The following is a 22672-nucleotide window of genomic DNA, read 5'->3' as shown; positions in this document are numbered from 1 at the left end:
TTGAAAATTTTTAAAAACAATATTTCTTTATTCCAAAAGTTAGATTTATACCACAATTGAATTTAAACTTGCTTTCAGTTTCTCAACTCTCGGACCATGGATGTTATGTTAAGTTCTCATCAAATAAATGTTGGGTACAGGATCGTCGATCCGACAAGTTGATTAGGAAAGGCTCTAGAAAAGAAGATCTCTACTATATAAAGTTTCTACAAATTCTAAAACATTCTTTTTGTAATATTACCCAACATAAAGATATAAATGTTTGGCATAAAAGACTTGGACATCCCAATGTCGTCAAGCTTTCTTATTTGCATTTTGTTAAAGATCTCTGTAAAAGTAATTTCAATTGTAATGATTGCATTCTTGGAAAAATGAGAAGCTTGACTTTTGAACAAAGATTTACGTTTACAAACAAACCTTTTGAACTTGTGCACTCGGATTTATGGGGACCGGCACCCGTAGTATATAAGGGAGGATTTGCTTATTATGTTATTTTTTTTATGATTATTCAAGATTTTGTTGGATATATTTCCTTAAACATAAGCATGAAGTCTTTGCATCGTTTAAGACATATCATATGATGATTAAAAATCAATTTAATGGTAATTTAAAAATCTTTAGAGCCGATTCCGGAGGAGAGTATCTTTCAAATTATTTTAAAAACTATCTTGAAAACCATAAAATAGTTCATCATAGATCTTGTCCAAAAACACCACAACAAAACGGTCTAGCTAAAAGAAAACATATGTATATTATTGAAACAACTAAAACTTTACTCATTTCTCAAAACATTCCAAAAAGTTTTTGGGCCGAGGCGGCTCTTACATTCGTTTATCTTATAAATCACTGTTCTTCAAAAAATCTAAACAAAACTTCAGCTTTTAAAATTTTATACCAAAAGGAACCCGACTACAATAGGTTAAGAATCTTTGGATGTAAATGTTTTGTCCTTACCGACAAAAATGACAAACTCTCACCAAAAGACATTCCTTATGCATTTCTTGGATATTCCGAAACTCAAAAAAGATTTAGATGCTATGATGTTAAGAACGACAAACTATATGTTTCTAGGAATGTGACTTTCTTAGGAAACGTTAGTGGTTTTGAGAAGGATGAATCCCATAAAGAGAATATGGATTATTCTTTCTTGTTTGAGTTACTATCTAGAAATGATGATATTTTTAGTGATGATGAACTCAATTAGTTTAGTAAAAAAGAAAATATAGATGAAGACAACCATCCTTCTTATCAACCTACTAATCCTCCCATAGAGGAAAGAACAGCTAGTGAGCCTATTACTTATATACATAGAGATAAAAATAACTTTAAAAGTGCAGTTGAAAAATACAGTGAATCTAGTGAATCTTCCTCGTTAAATAACTCTCGTAGAACCGAGAGAATTAGAAAAAGCCCTAGATTTATTACATATGAATCCTTCTCGCCTAAATATCGAGCATGCCTTAGTGATATTCATTCTTATATAGAACCTAAAAATTTTGAATAAGCCAATAAAATGATAGAGTGGGGGGAGACAATGGATAATGAACTTAGAGCCCTTAGGAAAGCCAAAACTTGAGAATTCCAAGATTTGCCTAAAGGAAAGAAAACCATAGGATGTAGGTGGGTTTTCAAAGTTAAAACCAAAAGTGACGAGTCTTTTGAGAGATATAAAGCTTGTCTTGTTGCCATGGGGTATAGTCAAGAATATGGTATTGATTACGATGAAACATTTGCCCCGGTTGCACGAATGGTTACTATTAGGTGCCTAATTACAATTACATCTATTAAAAAATGAAACATATATCAATTGGGCGTTAAAAATGCTTTTTTAAATGAAGAAGTTTATATGGATGCTCCTCCGGGTATGAATGTGCCTAAAGGTAAAGTTCTTCGTCTTCAAAAAGCTCTCTATGGATTGAAGCAAGCTCCTAAAGCTTGGTATGATCGATTTACCAGTGTAATAGTAGAAAATGGTTTTGTTTCATATTACACTGACACTGCTCTATTTGTCAATAACTCTGATGCAGGTATTGTAATTTTGTTATTATATATTGATGATATGTTAATCACAGGGAATGATGCAATAGGGATCAAAAGTATCAAATCTACTCTAACCGAAAATTTTGAAATGTCAGACTTAGGATTTCTGACATATTTTTTTGACATTGAAGTTGTCTATTCTCACAGGGGGTATTTTTTGTCTCAAACTAAACTTGCTTGTGAGATCATTGACAGGTCAAGCATTTCAAATGACAAAACTTATGATACTCCTGAAGTAGTAGGAACAAAAATGAAGATTGATGATGGGCTTTCTCTAGAAAATCCTACTCCTTACAGGCAACTTGTTGGTTCATTAATGTATTTTAGTATTATCAGACCAGATATACCCCATGCAGTGCATGTTGCAAGTCAATTCCAACATGCTCCTACAACAGTTCACATGAGTGTTGTGCTTCGGATCATCAGATATGTGAAGGGGTCCATAAATAAGGGAGTATTTTTATATTCATCTTTTGAGCTAAATTTAATTGCTTACACTGATTCTGATTGGGGAGGTGGTCCAAATAACCGTCACTCCACCACTGGCTTTTGTGTGTTTTTAGGTGAATCTTTGGTTTCGTGGAAATGCAAGAAACAACAGAAGGTTTCTCTATCTTCTACGGAGGCTGAGTATCGGGCCATGGCAACCACCACCATGATTCGACAGTTACTGAAAGATATGGGGGTTAATGTCCAAGGACCTAGAAAGCTATGTTGTGACAACAAAAGTAACATATATACTGTAAAGAATCACACTTTTCATGAGTGCACGAAGCATATCGAGATGAATTGCCACTATGTTAGAGAAGAGTATCTCAAGAACGTTATTGACCTACCTTACTTGACATCTGAATATCAACTAGCTGATTTTTTCATTAAGGCGTTGTGTTCACCGCGCTTCCATTTTTTTCTTGGCAAACTTTCGGTCATCACATCATAAGTTTGAGGGGGGGGGGGGGGGTTAAAATATAAGCTATATATATATATATATATATATATCTATATACATATAAATATAGATATATATTACAAGGGTAAACCTGATAAGGGTAAAACTATCTTTTCCCCTTTTACAAATATGAATATGATTGTAATTACTTTTTCTTTTTTTTCCTTTTTTTTCTTTTTTGTCTTTTTCTAGCCTTGGGGGGCCAACTCATAGACGTTAGGCCCCTCCAACGGCTCCAACGTATATGAGTGGAGCCCCTCCAAGGTGCTCCTCTTGTATAAATAGGGGTTATCCCCCTTTATAAATTTTAAGCTTTTTAGCAAAAGCTCCTATTCATTTCAATAAAGATTCCTATTATTGTTTATGCCTTTGAGCATTTGTGTTCTCATTTATGTGTTGTGCCTTTGTGCACACTTGTTTCAAGTTCTCATTTTGTGACTTTGTGCACACATTACATATTGAAGACTTAGTACCTTTGTGCACAATTGTTTCTTTGAAGACATTTTTACACTGCCTAACCCCGGCTTGCCTTTCAAAAAAAATTAATAATATTTTTTCCTTTTTAATATTAAACCAGACCCGGTCCATATTACAATGCGTAAAATACATTGGTATCCCGATATAACTTAAATGACAAGTATACCATCAATAAACAACATGAAGTGGAGGTAGGGGGTTGCCACCCTGGGGAAAATAGGAGATGGGAGGAGTCTGGTCAGCCCATACCACACTTGCTAAGAAGCAAATCCCCTATCAATTTTGACCATAAGGCTGGTTGGAAAATAGTCGGATGATACCACTCCCAACTCTTTCTAATCAGCCTAACATTGGGAAGAAGGTGGCGGCCATGCAAGTGGTTTGTGGCTTGGTTTCTTCGAGCAAGTTTCCTTACTCAATCTAAATCTCCTAGTCAAACCATGAAATCAAACTTACTGTTCCTATGTATCCTTCCATAAAAAGTGACTAAACTGTTTACAAGGTCAAGTTGATCAACTGTAGTAGATCAGATTGATGTGAAGCCTAATGCGATATGGCATAACAAATGACATAATATGAAAATACCTAAGATGCTTTCATGTGATTTTGGGTTGGAGCCAGCAACGGAGAGAAAATGTATATCTTAAGCTTGCAATACAAAAAGAAAGGGGTCAAAGTAAAGAAATTTGGTGCAAAAACAATGTGGGTTTAATAATCAAGGATATATTGAATGAGAAAAGATGAACAATCAAAATAGTACAGGTTGCTAAGGCCAAAAAAGACAACCTTACAGAAATCAGAAAGGTGGATGAGATCAAAAGGGTTGAGAAAAAAAAGTTATGGCAAGAAAGCAATAGGAGAAACCAAGAACGATTAAGTGAATAAAGAAAATAAAACAAAAGAAGAGATTACTAGGAATGAGATGAGAAAGGAATTAGAAGACGAAAAAGACAGGAAGAAGAATTATGTGGGAGTTGAAACCCAGAAATAATGGAACGCTCAGCCCTTAAAACTTTTCTCTAAATCAAGGGGTGCAGACATTGAATCTTTCATAATACAAGGGTGCTAATGTGGGCCATAAACAATTATGTGATATCACGATAAAAATTACTGGGTGCCACTAATAAGTGATGCTATAACGGAATATGTAATTACAAACCATTATCAAGCTGCGACAAAACTGAGAAAATTTACAGAACTGGCACTGGACATGAGAAGATATTCTAACAAAATCTTCCAAATTTTCTGTTAAATGCAAGGTATCTTGATCAGTTGATCTACATCTTCACTCTTCTCAAGTGCCAAAACTAGGTGATTAGAGATATGGCTTTTTTCCTTTCACACTTGGTCTGGCAACCATTTTCAAACATTGATTTTGTGTGTGCTTTAGCTCTTCTGTAATGAAAACATTTAGCTTGTTTTCGCCATCTTCCTTCACCAATACTTCCACCGCTTTGCAACTTGTGCTTTATCCCATGTGCTGCCTATAAGTTCAATTTTCACCCTAAATTGTTGCTATAAGCAATGATATCTTCAATTCCAGCTGGCTGACAACCCTTAATGTCATATAAGCATGATAGTTTCCTCCTATGGTTTTCAAATGTAAATGTTCACAATGAAGGACACCAACAGAAAACCATACCTTACCAAATTTCCACACTCCATATTTTTGCATGCACACACACATATATATGGCATCCATCATCCGTAAGACAGTTGGACATGCTTGGAAAAAAAATCAATATCAAAAAATAAAGGAACTACTCACTTTCTATTCAACAATTTGGGTTTCCATCCCTCGTGCAATTTCTCCATGACCCGTAACACATCTAGATACTAATGAATTCAGCTCAATCTCAATATTTGTACAGTCCTTTCTCTTAAAGAGGGAATGTTAATTCATCAATCCTTAACTTGATTTTCTTACTCTTCTAGCGTGAATAAACTGTAACTCTGTAATAAAATAAAGAGTTGAGTTCTTGAGAATAATTTATTATTTTGAAATGTGTTACTTCGGTTAGCCAACTTGTACATCCCTCATCATCTCAATAGTTCTTAAATTGTGCTCCATAAGACAAATTTAACAGCTACAGTGGCCAACATTGCACTTTCTAACTCCAGATCCCACTAGGGGTTACATACTTGCCTGAAAGAAAATAGAATCCACGTTCTACTATTCCCATGAACATAACACTTTTACATAATATCCAACCATATTTCAAATAATTAACAACTAGAACCACAAGGGGCAGGAAATAACTTCTCTTTGAGGAATTCCTTGTGAAGGAAAAATATTTGCAACATGAGGCTAACCACCAAGTAATACATAAAAAAAGGCTTCAAATCAACAATTAGACCTTTTTACTTTTAAAAGAATTTACATAGCACATATCAGAACTCTCATATTTCAAGGAGGTAAAAAAATATATACCAGGTGGATTACACCTATTTACCTAATCATTATAGTGATAAAAGAATGCTATTGACGATAATTGAGAAGCTATACATGACTAATCTACATTAAATTAAAGCAAACTCAGGCATATAGGAAAAAGCATAATGAAGATGATGACTATGACTATACTAAATAAGATCAAATTACAATTAAAAAACAAAAAACTAAGGCAAATTCCTGCTTAATGAAAAAAGAACAATGCTATCAAAAACCATACTTGAAAATAAAGCTACATAAATATGGATTTCACTAACCAGTTGTTGGTGGCTTGAGCTCTCCACCAGCAGCATACTTGCCCATAACTCCCCCACACCTAATTGGTCCAAAAATCAGAGAGAGAGAGAGAGAGAATGAAGGTCACTAAGATGGACAAAAAATAGAAATCATTTATCCAAACCAAATACACGAAGAGAAAATGAGATTGTTCAGAGTCTTCAGACAATATCACAGCTGTTGAAAAACACACAGCAAGATATACACTGAAAATAGAAAGATCAAATCTACTTTACTACTCAAAAAAACAATCCCATATGAATATTTAAGGGATCTCCAACTAGAAGATCACATAGTAAAAAACGATAAATTGGCAGAGATGCAGATTAAGCAAATTACAAATGTGTCAAGAAGTATACAAAGGTTGATGAAGTGGCTTTGGGTGTAACAGGCCTTATGTTTCTGTATAAGGTATTTTACATCTTGTAATTACATGTTATAAACTTAACAAAGAATAAATAATTTGAATGGTGCCGCCCTAATGTAGCCTGACCCCTCTCTCTCTCTCTCTCTTCATCCTTCGATTTTCTTACCCTAGAACATGATAACTCAACATGGCACTGGAGCTTATAGTTTGCTTCAAGAAAAAGCAGGAATTTATATCCCAATCCTTTTTTGCATATGTGTGCATGTCTATGTGTGTGCCAGTGAACTAGCATTAGCAAGGAGAAGCACAATCCAGAAAGAATAAGATGCTAATTGTCAAATGTAGCTACATTCGAGTGTTCCTGCTATAAAAGACCTGCTGTGACCATGCTAATGCATTGAAGAAGAGGTATCATGAAATGATATCACAGTATTAAAAACTGCAAAAACATTCTTACAAGAATAAGTACATATAACCTATAAAGTGACATCACAGGAAATAGTTAACACATATCTTCTTAGCAAACCAGCAAACCTGATAAACAAACACCAAAACAAGGTGAAGAATTAACTGTCAACTTACCATCGAAAATAGTCACTTCTTATGCCCAGTGGTGCAGCAAGCAAGATATCAGTAATCCATGGTGATAAAGGCCTTAGCGGCTTCCTCTCATGCTCAAACAAAAGTGGATGAATGGCTTCTTTTTCCCATCTATTACTGGTTGATGCATGATTGCCACTGCTGCTCCTTTCAGCTTCACCATTTTGATTTTCAACCTTGTAAATTGGGCGATTGTAGTGGGTCAAAACCCTTAAGATTTCTCCACAAGCCAAAGCCCACTGTTCAGAATAATCGTGCTGAAAAATAGGAAGAACAGTCATTGATGAATATCATGCCCTCCAGGGATATTACACAATTAACCATATACAAAAAATTTACAACAACAACAACAACAACTACGCCTTCATCCCAAAACAATTGGGGTCAGCGATATGAACCAAAAAAGAAATTCATTTTGGGTCTTCCACATGAATCCTTTTCCTCCAATCATTTCTATCCAACGCCATGTCCTCGGTGAGGTTCAAAGCATTCATATCCTTTCCTATCATCTCCATCCAAGTCTTCCTAGGCCTACCCCGACCTCTTTTAACTAATATATTTTCCCATTTCTCCAACCTTCTAACTGGAGCATCATTAGGCCTTCGCCGAATATGTCCAAACCACCGTAAACGATTCTCTCGCATCTTATTTTCAATGGGTGCAACACCTACCTTCTTACGTATCTCTTCGTTCCGAATCTTATCTTTTATTGTATTTCCACACATCCATCTAAGCATCCGCATCTCAGCTACACTCATTTTTTGAATATGATGTCTCTTGGCAGCCCAACATTCCGTACCATATAGTAAAGCGGGTCTAATAGTCGTCCTATAAAACTTTCCCTTCAACCGCAATGGCATTCTACGATCGCACAGCACTCCAGTAGCACTTTTCCATTTCATCCACCCAACCTTTATCCTATGATTTACATCTCCATCAATTTCTCCATACTTTTGAATGATGGATCCCAAATATTTGAAATAATCATTCACCGGTATATCTTGCTCACCAAGCTTCACTACACTCCCATCACTACTTCGTTGCTTACTAAACCGACATTCCATATATTCAGTCTTACTCTTACTCAACTTAAAACCTCTAGCTTCCAATGTCTGTCTCCATAATTCTAACTTAGCATTAACCCCAGCTCTAGACTCATCAATCAAAACAATATCATCAGCAAACAACATACACCACGGTACATTTTCTTGAATTGATCTCGTAAGCTCATCCATCACTATCGCAAATAGGAAAGGGCTTAAAGCAGATCCTTGATGTAACCCAACCGTTATCGGAAAATTGGTTGTCACCCCTCCACAAGTGCGGACATTGGTTACTACTCCTTCATACATATCTTTAATTATACTAATGTACTTGAGAGAAACACCTTTCTTCATCATTGTCCACCAAAGAACGTCCCTAGGTACTCTATCGTATGCCTTCTCTAAATCAATAAAAACCATATGCAAATCTTTGTTCCTCTCTCTATATCTTTCAATAAGTTGTCTAAGAAGATGTATAGCTTCCATAGTTGATCTTCCAGGCATAAAACCAAATTGATTCTCCGATATCATGACAACCTTCCTCAACCTAGACTCAATCACCCTCTCCCAAAGTTTCATAGTATGACTCATGAGTTTTATACCCCGATAGTTTGTGCAATCTTGTATATCACCCTTATTCTTATATAAAGGCACCAAAGTACTCTTCCTCCACTCATTAGGCATCTTATTTGTTCGCCAAATCAAGTTAAAAAGATTTGTCAACCATTCTAAACCTTTCTCTCCCAAGCATTTCCAAGCCTCGATAGGTATACCATCTGGGCCAACTGCCCTTCTTGATTTCATTTTCTTCAAAGCCTCTGCAATTTCTTTCTTTTGAATCTTGCGCATGAAGTCACGATTTATCTCATGAAAAGGAATGGAGAAGTCTCCAAGATCTTGAGCATGACTATCATTAAATAGCTTATCAAAATAATCTTTCCATCTCTCCTTAATCTCCTCATCTTTGACTAAAACCCTTTGCGTTTCATCTTTGATACATCTAACCATACCCAAATCCTTCGATTTCCTATCTCTCATCTTTGCAAGCCTATAAATATCCTTCTCGCCTTCTTTGGTATCCAACTTGTCATAAACCTCCTTATATACCATATACAAAAAATTTGTATTTCAAAAATAAAGCATGAATAAAAATTCATCAGATTATGTTGAGAATGACTGAGATGAAATGTCCGCTATAAAGTGAGAGAACAGACATTTCCATACCAGAAAAAGCTACAGTAGGCTATGTAACTATGTCTATTTTGGAGCTCATACCTCACTTCCTGGGCTGAACAATGAAATGAAAGAACTAAAGGGCGGATCACTCTTATCATACAGCAATGTGCCATCAATTATACAAGAAAGTATTGGATGAATAACAGCATGTCCATGCTCTGGATGATGAAGCACAAAGGTTGCTGGAAAGGAAATTCAAGATTTAGTCCACTGAACAGCTAAAAACAAATAAAGAGATACCTTATGACATTTAATAACTATAAACTCAAAATAAGACTAAAGATATCATGGTGAAGTTTTTTCACTGCATTTACCCAACACATCATCTAGAAGGCAAACTTGTTTGCTAGGGTAATGCTTCCGAATTATCTGTGAGAAAGCCAACACAAACAGGTCAAAGTTGAGCAAGTTATAAAAAAATGTAAGCAGGTCCTCCATACGCATAATATAAGAATATACTAAGGAACATCCACCACATTTTTCAACTCAAAACTGGGGGGGGATACCTCATCAACATCTTCTGGAAATCGCTCTGAAGTAAACTGACCAAAATATTCAACATAGGCCATAACTTGTGCCTGAAGGGCAAAAACATGATATGCTTAGAAGAGGAATTTAAAACCTAAAAGCTAGCATGAGAAATATCAAGAATTTATTAAGCTACTTGAGCCTTATTCAAAGTTTACATAGCCTTGTGAGCCTCCCAAATACTAAAATGAGAAATATCTCGAATGCAATTTATAAATCAAAGAATGCAAACATAATCTATGACCATAAACTGAATATATGCATACATATTAGGAAAAAATTTCGTCTTCGAAATGAAAATTGAGAGAGAGAGAGAGAGAGAGAACAAATCTCTAGATACTGATAGTAGCCTTCATTAGCTTGCAAAAAAAACAAGTATTGCGCTCAAATGTTGCACCGAAGGGAAAATGGAGCATGGGAAGCATAAGCAGGAAACAAGCACAATTCAAGGCCAACTAATCAAGTAGAAAATGAATCAAGAATTGTTAATGTTAAGATGTTAAAAAAGCCCAAAGGAATAATAGACACATCTCTATGATGACTTCTAACTTGTCCCAATATATCACATTAAACCATGCAATTTATCATAGTATTTTACCACCATATGGTATGATATTCCACATACTATCGCAATATAAAGTGTATTATGCTGGATTGGCATGCTGTAACAACGACTTCATCTTGTACTGCATTGGAAATTGTTTGACTTTTTCTTTGCCCTCCAAAACAAAGGACCTAACATACTTCTAAAAGCAATCAGACACACACACGTATGTAGTATAGATATGTATATATGTACATGGGTATCATATATACATATATACATATATATATAAGTAGGGGTAGCTTCCTACTCTGATCCGTTCCTATCGGGCTTTTGAAGGGTTTTTTCATGTTTTTCTCAAATCTGACCATACAGATGTGTTCTACATGCTTGATTTGACTCTTGGATCGTCCAATTCCAACACATGGGTAGGGTCTACAATTTTCATAAATATTCAAGCTGAAAACATCATGTTTTTCCATCGAGAAAACACGATCCAAGTGTCGTTTTCTAGCAAATCAACTATGCAGAATGCATCTGTGGGGTCAGATTTGCGAAAAATGACTTAAAACCCCATTTGCTCATGGAAGGCTCCTAACTTTAGTAGGCACTTACTCCTTTCCCTCTCATATATATATATATATATATATATATATATATATATATATATATATATATATATATATATATATATATATATATAGGACACTTGGTTCCTCTTAACCATCCATAAAGTGCCGACAGGGCTGGATTTTGATGTTACAGGCCATGTTTAATTAATCTGACCTTACAGCTGTGTTCGGCATGTTCCATTTGCTAGGGACCAATTGTTGGATCATGTTTTTCAATGAAAATTATGATTTTATGAGTCTTTAAGTACCTGCTCACATGTCATAATCAGATGATCCAAAAGCCTGTTTCTAGTTGTTGTAAGTATGGAGAGATGCACAGCAACACAGGTGGAGAGAGAAAGTGAGAGAGAGAGAGAGGAGAGAGAGGAGAGAAAGGTAGAGAGAAAGAAGGACGGCTGCAGAGAAAGAACTTGTTTCTCCATAATTAGGGCTGATCTCTATATTAAATAGAGATAGTCCAAGGAACAAAATTACACCCATGTCCCTCATTAAAGAATAAGATTCTAATAACCTCTAGTTTAGAAAAAACTTATTTACTAAAAACCTCTTAGTCTCAACACTCCCCCTCAAGCTGGAGCATAGATATCAATTATGCTCAGCTTGTCACAACACTTTGAGAAATTTGGTCTCGCCAGGGCTTTGGTAAAAACATCAGCTACTTGATCTTCGGAAGATACATGATCGGTGCAGATATACCTAGCCTGAACCAAGTCGCGAACATAGTGACAGTCAACTTCAATATGCTTAGTCCTTTCATGAAACACTGGATTGTTGGCAATATATGTAGCAGCTCTATTGTCACACATCATCAACATAGGTAAGGATACTTTCTCCTGAAGCTCGGTCAAGACTGATTTTAACCACATAATTTCAGCCGCAGTCTGGGCCATTGCTCGGTATTCAGATTCAGCACTCGACCTGGCTACAACGGTTTGTTTCTTACTCCTCCAGGTAACAAGATTTCCTCCCACAAACACACAAAATCCAGATGTTGACTTCCTATCTTCAACAGATCCTGCATAATCTGCGTCAGTGTAAGCAACAACGTCCAAAGATGGATTTCGTTTAAATAACAGTCCTTTACCAGGAGATGCCTTTAAGTACCGAATAACCATCATAGCTGCATCCCAGTGAACTTTTGTAGGTTTGTCCATGAACTGACTGATTTTACTCACAGCTAATGAAATGTCGGGTCTAGTAACAGTCACATATAGCAACTTACCCACCAAGGATCTAAAGCTGGCACTGTCCACATACTCAGACTTCTCATCGAACATGTGAGTTTTGGGATCCATTGGAATATTAGCTGGCTTGGCTCCTAGCATTCCAGTCTCTTTTAATAAGTCCAACACATACTTTCTTTGAGACAACACTAGGCCTTCTTTGTTTCTTGCAACTTCGATCCCCAGAAAATATCGAAGGTGACCAAGATCTTTAGTAACAAAGTGTTTCTGAAGATGATCTTTTGTGGCAGATATATCTTGGGCACTGCTCCCTGTTAATATGATGTCATCGACATATACCACCATGACGACAATTCCTGCACTGGTTTTCTTGATGAACAAGGAGTGATCTGAAGCTGACCTGACAAAGCCAAAACTCGACATTACCTCAAACAATTTGTGAAACCATGCCCTTGGACTCTGCTTCAGGCCATAAATCGCCTTCTTCAACTTGCACACCTTCTTACACTCCCCCTGAACCTCGAAGCCTGGGGGTTGTTGCATGTAGACAGTTTCATGCAAATCCCCATACAAAAAGGCATTCTTGACATCCAACTGAAACAAGGGCCATCCATGGTGCACATCAACAGAAAGAACAAGACGAATAGTGCCAAGACGAGCAACTGGAGAGAAAGTTTCAAAAAAGTCAACACCATAAGTCTGAGTATACCCTTTTGCAACCAACCGGGCTTTGTACCGTTCAATTGACCCATCCGAGTTATATTTAATGGTATATACCCATTTGCAACCAACAATATCTGCATCAGTTGGAGGATCAACCAAATCCCAAGTGCCCCTAGACCTTAGGGCATCCATCTCATCCTGCATAGCCTGCATCCATTTGGGGTCGAATAGAGCCTGACTGTGATGAAGCGGAACCGAGGAGGCAGACAAAGCCGAGATAAAATTCTTCATTGAAGCCCCAAGATTAACTTCAGAAACAAACTGAGAAATGGGATGAAGGGTGCACTGTCTTTTCCCTTTTCGCAGAGCAATAGGAAGATCCTCATCAATAGCAGAAACTTCAGTATGCTCAGAGATACTTGCCTCAGGAGAAGGAGATAATGGGGGCATGGAGGTAGGTGGTAACCTGTGAGTATACACTATAGGAGGGTTTCTATATCGAGACTCCCCAGAGGATGGAGCCACAGGCTTTGGAGCGAACGACTCTAAAGGAAAAGGGGGAATTGGCAGAGGAAAAACATCACCCTGACTCTCTTGTAACCTTGGAGTAGTACTCGAAAAATAAGGAATAGACTCAAAGAAGGTAACGTCCGCACTGACATACTCTTTATGAGATATAGGGTCATAGCAACGATATCCTTTTTGGTTCTTAGGATACCCAAGGAAAACACATTTAATAGATTGCGCAGCAAGTTTATCTCGATCAGGACCCAGCTTATGCACAAAACACACATCCAAAAACTTTAGGGGGGATAGGAAAGAGAGGAGCCTCTGGATGGAGAATTTGAATTGGGATTTGGTCTTCTACAGAACTTGACGGCATGCGATTTATAAGAAACCCGGCTGTCAAAACCGCATCGCCCCAGTATGTAGCAGGCATATTGGATTGAATCATAAGGCACCGAGCAACATTAAGGATTTGTCTATGTTTCCTCTCAGCCACCCCATTTTGCTGGGAGATATGTGGACATGTAAATTGAGGTTGAATCCCATTAACAGAGTAGAATTGAAGTAAGTTTTTGGATTTGAACTCAAGAGCATTATCAGTGCGAACAATTTTAACACAAATGTCAAATTGAGTTTTTATCTCTGCAATTAAAGATTTAAGGATGACAGGACCTTGAGACCGATCTTTTAACAGGAACACCCACGATAGTCTCGAGAAGTCATCAACAATAACTAGATAATAACGACACTGAGACCTATTCGGAATCCTACTCGGACCCCACACATCTACATGAAGAAGATCAAACAATCCTTGACTTGATGGACTCTGACCGGAGGGAAAAGAGCTTCGACAATGTTTTCCCAATTGACATGTTTCACACTGAAAAGAAACTGAGGGAGGTATATGAGGAATGACACGACGAAGTTTTGTCACTGGAAGGTGACCCAAACGATGATGCCACAATAGAGGACTTGAGGATGATGTAACAGCAGAATAGGCCGAAACCTCTGGTTGGTGTAGGTAATACAGACCACCTTCCTCATAGCCACCACCAATCCTTCTCCCCGTCAGCAAATCCTGAAAGGTGCATCCCATAGGATCAAAAATCACTCTACAATTCAACTCTTTTGTCATTCGACTGAAGGATAATAAATTATGTGGAAACGAAGGAGCATGAAGAACATGCGACAATTGAAGAGTAGGGGTAATAGACATGTTTCCCCGCCCTACAATTGGGGAAGAGCTACCATCAGCAAGACGTACCCCTTTTTGACCTGTCACAGGTTTTAAACTCAAAAAGTTGCTCGAGTTTCCGCACAAGTGACCAGAGGCTCCAGAATCAATGACCCACCTACCACCTTGAGCCGATTGGCCATTACCTGTCGAGCAGACAACTTCTGCAACAGAAGACTTCGAATTGGATGATCGTAAAGCAAGGAGCTCGTCATATTCAGCCCTGCTAAGAGTTACACAATCATTGGAGGAATCTGCATCTGATTTAACCACTTGAGCCATAATATAAACTAATGGGCTTGATTCACAAAATGCAGGAGCAACCACACGCGCATACCCACAATCAACTACAAGCCCGACTATATCAAGGCTTGACTTCACCAATGAAATCTGAGATACACAACCTTCGACTGTTCAGATCCAAACTTCAAATATAATTTTAAAGAAACTTGACCAAAACCTTCCACCTCAACCACAGATGGCCATAGGTTGTAAATCAAGATCACACATCCAACATGACTTAGAGTGTGTTACCATCACACATCCGCCACTACGACAACAAGTAGCAGTAGTACTCGATGCCCTTTTTGGTACCACAGTGCCCAAGATAGAATCCCACTTCAAAAGACAAGGTTCCCACAATACAACACATACAATAGCGTATGTGACGATCACTCATCAGCCCGAACCGACGACCATCATCTATACTTCAACACAGAATCCCTCGACAATCATAAAAAAATTTCACATAAGCATGATATTTTCCAACACAGCAGATATTTTCCAACACAGCAAAGAAACAATCTTGCTGTTTCCACGACAGAATTTCTGGAAAAATAAATTTCAAGACAGCATATCGGATACCAAAACTAATATGCGCCTTTCACATAAAAAATCACGACAGCAGAAAATATACCCAGCAGGAATCAAGGTATCACGAGATGCTGAAATCACGACAGCTAAAAACAGGATGCAAAAACAAATCACGACAAGGACACGATAAACAGATCACAGCAGCAGCAGATCTCTATCCCAAATGGTGTAAACAAATCCCAGTCGCAGCACATCTCGATCACACAACCACACAGAAAGACATCCGTTATCAGCTGCCACACCCATTACGACAGCAGAAAACACTCTCACGATGCTCCTCAGATCTGATAACAGATCTGGACCAGATCTGCCATCAGATCTCACAAAAGAAAATTAATACACACCTGGTACCAATATAGGTTTTTTTTTTATGTAAAAATTTGTGTCGACAACACAGAGAATCAAATCAGACCAGCGGCATCACACGACCCACGCATAGGTGATGGCATCACACGACCCATGATCTGAGTGCTTCCACGATCAGCCACTTTCCACGTTTCACGATACACGATGCAGCTTGCTGCAGTTTTCCACGATCAGCCACAGCAACATTACACGACCCACGATCAGCAACTGTATCCCAGGAGGGGACACGACTCTGATACCATGTTGTAAGTATGGAGAGATGCACAACAACACAGGTGGAGAGAGAAAGTGAGAGAGAGAGAGAGGGACGGCTGCAGAGAAAGAACTTGTTTCTCCATAATTAGGGCTGATCTCTATATTAAATAGAGATAGTCCAAGGAACAAAATTACACCCATGTCCCTCATTAAAGAATAAGATTCTAATAACCTCTAGTTTAGAAAAAACTTATTTACTAAAAACCTCTTAGTCTCAACACTAGTAAACAGAGCATATAGATCACATCTATAAGGTTAGATTATAAAAAAAGAAAAAAAAAATTGAAAATTAAGGTTGTACACACCCTCCTACCATTAGGAGGAACCTCTCTCTCTCTCTCTCTCTCTCTCTCTCTCTCTCTCTCTCTCTCTCTCTCTCTCTCTCTCTCTCTCTCTCTCTCTCTCTCTCTCTCATACGTGTGTGTGTGTAAGCTTGAGTTTCTCATCTAGATGTGGGCCTTAGCTAGTAGGTTCCTATTGAAAGAAATTGGACCCAGGCCAAGCCAGATTATCTGCAAGACTGCATGTCAACCAGGTTCATTCCCAGAAAAGTGGGTCCCCGTCAAATTTTAAAAAGATTAGTTGTAGGCATTTCTAGAAGGAAGCATCATGCACAAGCAAATTCAATAAAACAGTGGTAACCACTATTGAAACCTCAAGTTTAAATTACAATTCAAAAAGAATATGGCATTCATTTTTCTTGTTTCTGTAGTAAGGAAAAACTAAATGCAGAACACAAAGCTTTTGTATTTCTTTTTCTTTTTCTTTTTCCTTTTTTGAGAAGTTGGAGGTGGTGGAGTTATGGATTTAAAGTTAGAAAAACATAGCCATGTCAAGCAAAAGCATCAGATATACATTTGCGGTCACAAAATCATTCCCATACCCATCATTGTTCCAATCCACACATCCAATCTGAATTTCAGAAGCACAAGAAATTCAAGAGGAAAACTAATCCATCACCAAAAAGTCAGAATAGGCATGCTTACCTGACGTTGTTGCTCATCTGCAGGAGGAGGCCAGAAGAGGGATGAGAACTGGAGGCCATCTATCCACTTTTTTGCTGAAGCAGACATTGCACTCTCCTTAAACCAAATCTTTTCAAACAGGAATATCAAACAACAAACCAATCCTGAACCGCCACTCTATGTTTCAGATCAGCCGTTATCGTAATAAATAACTCCAAAATTGGACATTTTGAGTTAGGCCCTCACCTCTTTGTGAGAAGAACTAATTAAAATTAATTACCCCAAATGTATTCCTTCACCGTTCTTCTTAAACACGATGAATTATTAGTTGTTAAGCTTCAAACTCCTCATTTTTCTGCTTCATCATACCAATCTACAAAATTAACTTTGGACTTCAAAGTTCTCCAATCTTTAAGACTTTTGAGCAAGTTCACACTATAAAAAAAAAAGAACAATATTAAAAGAATATAATGGAAAATCCCAGTTGTGCTGTTAGGACAGCAAAAGAATAATCAAAATCCAAGCTTTTTTTAGATTTTCAGTGTCTTCAGATTGACATTAAAATCCACAACATAGTCAAAAGAAAACAAAGCAAAACCAACAATATTTAGAAAGATCGCAGTTTCCAATAGTTAGCTAGAAAAAGGCATCAGAACTTGATAGAGCATGGAAACCGATAAACATAGCTAATTTCTCCAAAAAGAAAAAGCGAGGTGAAGAAAGGAAAATAAAAATAGGAAAAAAGTTTAATGTTTTGTAGAAAATCCAATTTATCTGCCTTATAAGAAAAAGAGATCTGTTTTTCTCAACTTCAACAATCATTGATGTTTTCTGTTTAAACAAAACCCTAAAAAATTAGGACGTACACAAGTGATTGCCCAAAGAACAGCAAATGTATCGATATTGCCTAAAGATTTAAGAAAATAAGACAAAAAATGAAAAACAATTTCCAGAGCTCACAAAAATGAAAGAACGTAATTTTTATGGCTTTATGCTCGATCCTACCTATATTCTCAGGATAAATAAAGAAAAAAACCGGCTATATAACATACAAAATTCACCTTCAAACACTAACCTCCCTATATTCCACAAAATCTTGACTCCAAAGACGCTGTTTTCCATTTCTCTTATTTAAATAAAAGGAAACAAAATAGAGAAAAATAGAAGAAACTCACGATGAAATAAAGGAAGGAATTCAACAAGAAATGAACTAAAAAGTTACAGAACATTCTAAAAAGGAAAAGGGAACACGCTACTCTCTCTCTCTCTCTCTGAGAGAGACGATAAAAAGGAAAAGGAGAAAAAACAGGAATACGATCCGCAGAAATGTGCTTTTCTTCACTCCCGTCAAGAAAAAAAATAGGCAAAAAACATTGAGTAGATTCCAAAACTCTTCATGGAATTCAAAATGAAGAAAAATCAAAATCTACAGACAATAAACTAAAAAAACTCACGCAGAATTCTAAAAATACCGTCAAGGCACTAAATCTCGCTATATTTCTCTCTAACAAAAAAGAGAAAAGTCAAGAAAATAAATACGATCAAGATAATGCAAGAATTTCTATATTCGCTTCAAGAAAACCAAGAATCGAGAATTAAATCACCAATTTTTCATAAAAAAAAGCAAGAAAATCACTCCTACCTCTGATGAAACTCGCTTCTTTCTGCCCTTCCTCCGGACGATACTCGGATAGGGTTTCAGAGCTCCGTTCTTTCTTATCTCCTTCCTTTTGTTCTCGTCTTTCTTTGGTGAGGCAAGTAAATAGAAACAGAGAAAATAAATTATGGACACATACTTTTTTATTTATTTCCGCTTGGCTCTCTCTCTCTCTCTCTCTCTCTCTCTCTCTCTCTCTCTCTCTCTTCGCGTCGCTTTGCTCTTGATTCGGTTCTGGGATGGAAATCATTTGGCAGCACGGCGTTCACCCAAGCTGGGGCGCCCCGAGCTGACGTGGCGTTGATATTTTCGACACGATGATGGATGGCGTCTTGTTGACACGACATGATGCCATGGTCGGATGGCCATGATGCATGTGCGGGTTCACGCACCTGGACGCCCCCCACGTGGCCTCAGATAATGGCGAGGCGTGGACGCATTTTGGCCTGGACGGGCGGGCCACCCCACCGAGTCGTGCTTTGGCCTAGTCTTTTTTAAGAAGGTCCGATCGAAACCCGGGCTTAAACTCAGCCCGATCAATTTATGTGTTAGGTCGAGGCAGCCCATGAGCTAACAGTCTATCCCCAGGCTTTAACTGAACATATTAAGTTTCATTTTTTGTTCTGCCCTGTTTTGCCCCATAGTTTTGAAGTGTTTTACGATAGAACGGAACCGTTAGATGTGTTTAGCATGCTCCATTTAGTGAGAATAGACTCTTGAATCAGGTTTTTGATGAAAAAACATGTTTTTATGAGTTGAGGAAAACTGGTACCTTCGTAGCCATTGATTTTGGATCACCAGAAAAACTTGTATACTGATCGGATTCCGGTGATCTAAAAGCTGTTTCCACTAAACAAACTTATAAATCATATATATGGTGTTAGATGTGAAAAAGATATAAAAAAACGATGATTTTTGAGGGGGCAGGACAAGTAGGTGGGCAGGAGTGAATCTCTCTCTCTCTCTCTCTCTCTCTATATATATATATATATATATATATATAGAGAGAGAGAGAGAGAGAGAGGGATGTGTAGGTGCTTTGATTCATTGCGTCCTTGACAAAACCCAATCACGTTGAACATCCATCGCGTGCATGATGTACAATTAATGAACAAAAAACAGTAAAAAATATGCAAAATTGTGCAAAAAAAAAAAGACCTTCAGTGACGGTTTTAAAGCACGACTGAAGGTCTCATTTTCACTGAAACTTTTAGCAGCGCTCAAGTTAAAGGTCATCTAGGCACATTGTTAGCGATACTTTAAATGGACACTAAATGTCATTTTTGTATGTTTTTGCACAAAAAGTTGAGCTTCCATTACACACACAATGTACACTCCGCAAGATCAAGTTTGTTACTGAATATGTATGGATCAGGCACCTACCACTCACTATATATATAGAGAGAGAAACTAAAATATGTATACTTGCAAACTATGTTTGTTGGTACGAATGATCTGGAGGCGGATCATATGTGTTTTCCCTTTTCTCTCTCTATCTCTCTCATCAGACGACCAGCAGCCATGGAGGCAGGAGGTAGTGGGAGATGAAATTGGCGAAAAGGGAGGCGATAATGACCGCAAGGGGTCGAGGAAGCGACAGTGGGCTCCTACGACGGCCATAATGGGCGATGCACTAGCCGCTCTGTGGGGGGGCAGTGAGGACTTCATGACTCTGCTCCTACAACCACTTGCTCTCCAAGGGTTTCCCCTTCCCTGTTAGCGACTCCACAAGCCTCACCAAACTCTGGATATGCCCAACAATGACTACAAGTACCTTGCCCCTTCCTCTGCCCTTTGCACTGCCCTCTTTGCACTCCTCTCGATAAGGACGAGGGGATGAAGGAGACGATGATGCAGGAGGAGGGGTGGTGAGGAGGCGAAGGGGAGTTAGAGGAATGGGCGGTGGTGGAGGTAGTTGGAGGGTAAAGGGGAAAGAAATGGAAAGAATGAGAGAACATGAGTCGTCTAATATAGAGATCGGACGGCTCCTGCTAATTCATACCAGCAAACCAAGTTTGCTTATATACATATTCTAGTTTTCTTATATACATATCAGAGGGTTAAAAGTGAAGGCCTCTGTTACACGCCATGATGCTCTCAAACACGGAAGCCTTTTAAGCGCACAAGCCATCATTAGATAAGCGCAGGCACAATAGCACAAGCACGTGGGCATACAATCAAGAAGGCAAAGAGAGTAAGAGAGAAGAATACAAGAAGGCAAATAAGCAAAAACTTCTATTAGCAAAAGAAAATGTATACAAAGGCAACGGTATTGTATCTCATAGTTCATAGTACATAGAGGATCTTAAAGCAAAGGTCAATACAAGCACTCAAAGAGATCAAAGAGGTATGTATATTAGATAAAATAAAGTGAAAAACATGGTGGTCTGAAACATGCTTCCCTATCTAAGTTGGCATTAATAGAGCATGATATTCCTCCACGAGCTGGTAATGCTTCATCATGTTGGATACTTTTTCTCATGTGGCTTCACTTTCTTATAGACTTTTACACTGCACCAAATACTTCTTCACTTCACTGATGTGGTTGTTGAAGTGGTTTAGGATCACTTCTGGTTCTCTGCTCGATGTGCTGGTTGCTCAAGATGTGCATTGGTGGGATGGAAGCATATTGAGGTATGTTCTGCTGGAGATCTTCTTCAACTTCATGGAACGGCTTCAAGTTGGACCATTGTGACAAATATAGCGAGAAATATGAATTTCTCATGAAAAAAAACTTGATAAATTCACTCAATGCTAAAAACTTTTTAAATTTTGCGAGAAATTCAATTTCTCATGAAATTTTTATTTGTTACAAAATATCGCAAACATCTTGCAAGAAATTGAAAATTTCATAAAAAAAATCGTGAGCTATTTATTGCCTTTTTTTCTTTTTGTTAACAAAATGCACCCAAAAACCCCTCTTCCCATGTTGCCCTTTCCCATTTCATTGCCTTCTTGCCTGTCACAAAATCAAAGAACTCTAGCTCCATTGGAGGTTGGATTGTCGATTGAAGGGTCATCAACAGCCAACCAGAGTTGTGGTGGCAGGTATGTTGGTGATTGAGGCATCATCAACACTCAGAAGTGCAATGAGTCTCTCGCTCTCTCTCTCCCTCTTTCTTGGTGGTGTTGGTGGATGTTTTGCTGGTGGTGGAGTAGATTTTTTTTTTGTATGGGCCATCGAGCAAGAGTTGGTGTTAGAGTTGAGATTGTTGGAAAAGATGAAGGTAGGTTTGATGGTGGAGGTGGTGGTAGACTTGGTAGGAATTTTATGGTTTACCATTATCGAAATGCTTTAATAAAGAAGTTATTCATTAGATGAGTCTTGTTTAAATTTTATTCTTCTTTTTTAATTGTAAAGTTGCTTTATTACATTATGCTAAGAAATTGCTATGTCTCTTTTTATTGTAAGGCTTGTGGTATTTAGGTGGGTGATTAAGCCATTAAGTATGTCTCAATTTTTTGTTATGCTCTTAGTTTTCATAAGCTTTTGTACAAAAGAAAGTGGCCATTTTGAAAGTAGATTTTAGATTTTTTTCATGTAAATTTTAGTTGTATAATTAGATTTTTTTATTTAAATTTCTTATTTTTTATAGTTTTTTGATAAATTATTGGATTTTTTATATTTTTCAAGATTTCATTGATAAAAACTTGAGAAAAAACAAACATTATGAAAATCTCATGAGAAATTCACAACCAAGAAATTTTTGTTTTAAACTTTTGTCACTATGGGTTGGACACGTGAAAGATCGTATGCCCTTGAAAATTTGCTAGTAAGTTCAACTTATACACCATATTTTCAATGCGCCTTGTAATGGTAAAGG

General features: G+C 37.6%; 1 protein-coding gene across 3 annotated transcripts in view; it reads right to left on the bottom strand.

The window, feature by feature from the left end:
• The window catches only part of LOC149833680 (protein GIGANTEA-like), a 67093-nt gene extending 48120 nt beyond the window's left edge, over positions 1 to 18973 (bottom strand). For 2 of the 3 annotated variants that reach the window (XM_090010945.1, XM_090010947.1), the window contains exons 1-8: positions 18834 to 18973; positions 17438 to 17626; positions 17213 to 17308; positions 9947 to 10018; positions 9755 to 9809; positions 9480 to 9622; positions 7144 to 7418; positions 6176 to 6234 (exon numbers count right to left, since the gene is read on the bottom strand). In XM_090010945.1, the coding sequence (XP_089867071.1) occupies positions 6176 to 6234; positions 7144 to 7418; positions 9480 to 9622; positions 9755 to 9809; positions 9947 to 10018; positions 17213 to 17299 (691 nt within the window). In that variant the 5' untranslated portion in view covers positions 17300 to 17308; positions 17438 to 17626; positions 18834 to 18973. Of the gene's footprint in view, positions 1 to 6175; positions 6235 to 7143; positions 7419 to 9479; positions 9623 to 9754; positions 9810 to 9946; positions 10019 to 17212; positions 17356 to 17437; positions 17627 to 18833 lie in introns of those variants that run through there. The other variant, XM_090010946.1, reaches the window with a different exon arrangement.
• Positions 18974 to 22672: the final 3699 nt, after the last annotated feature.

The sequence above is a fragment of the Nuphar pumila genome, chromosome 6 (genome assembly GCF_984573655.1).
Source record: "Nuphar pumila chromosome 6, dmNupPumi1.hap1.1, whole genome shotgun sequence".
Lineage (NCBI taxonomy): Eukaryota > Viridiplantae > Streptophyta > Magnoliopsida > Nymphaeales > Nymphaeaceae > Nuphar > Nuphar pumila.
The sequence above is the reverse complement of the archived record's forward strand: the minus strand, read 5'-3'. Positions and strand labels throughout refer to the sequence as shown.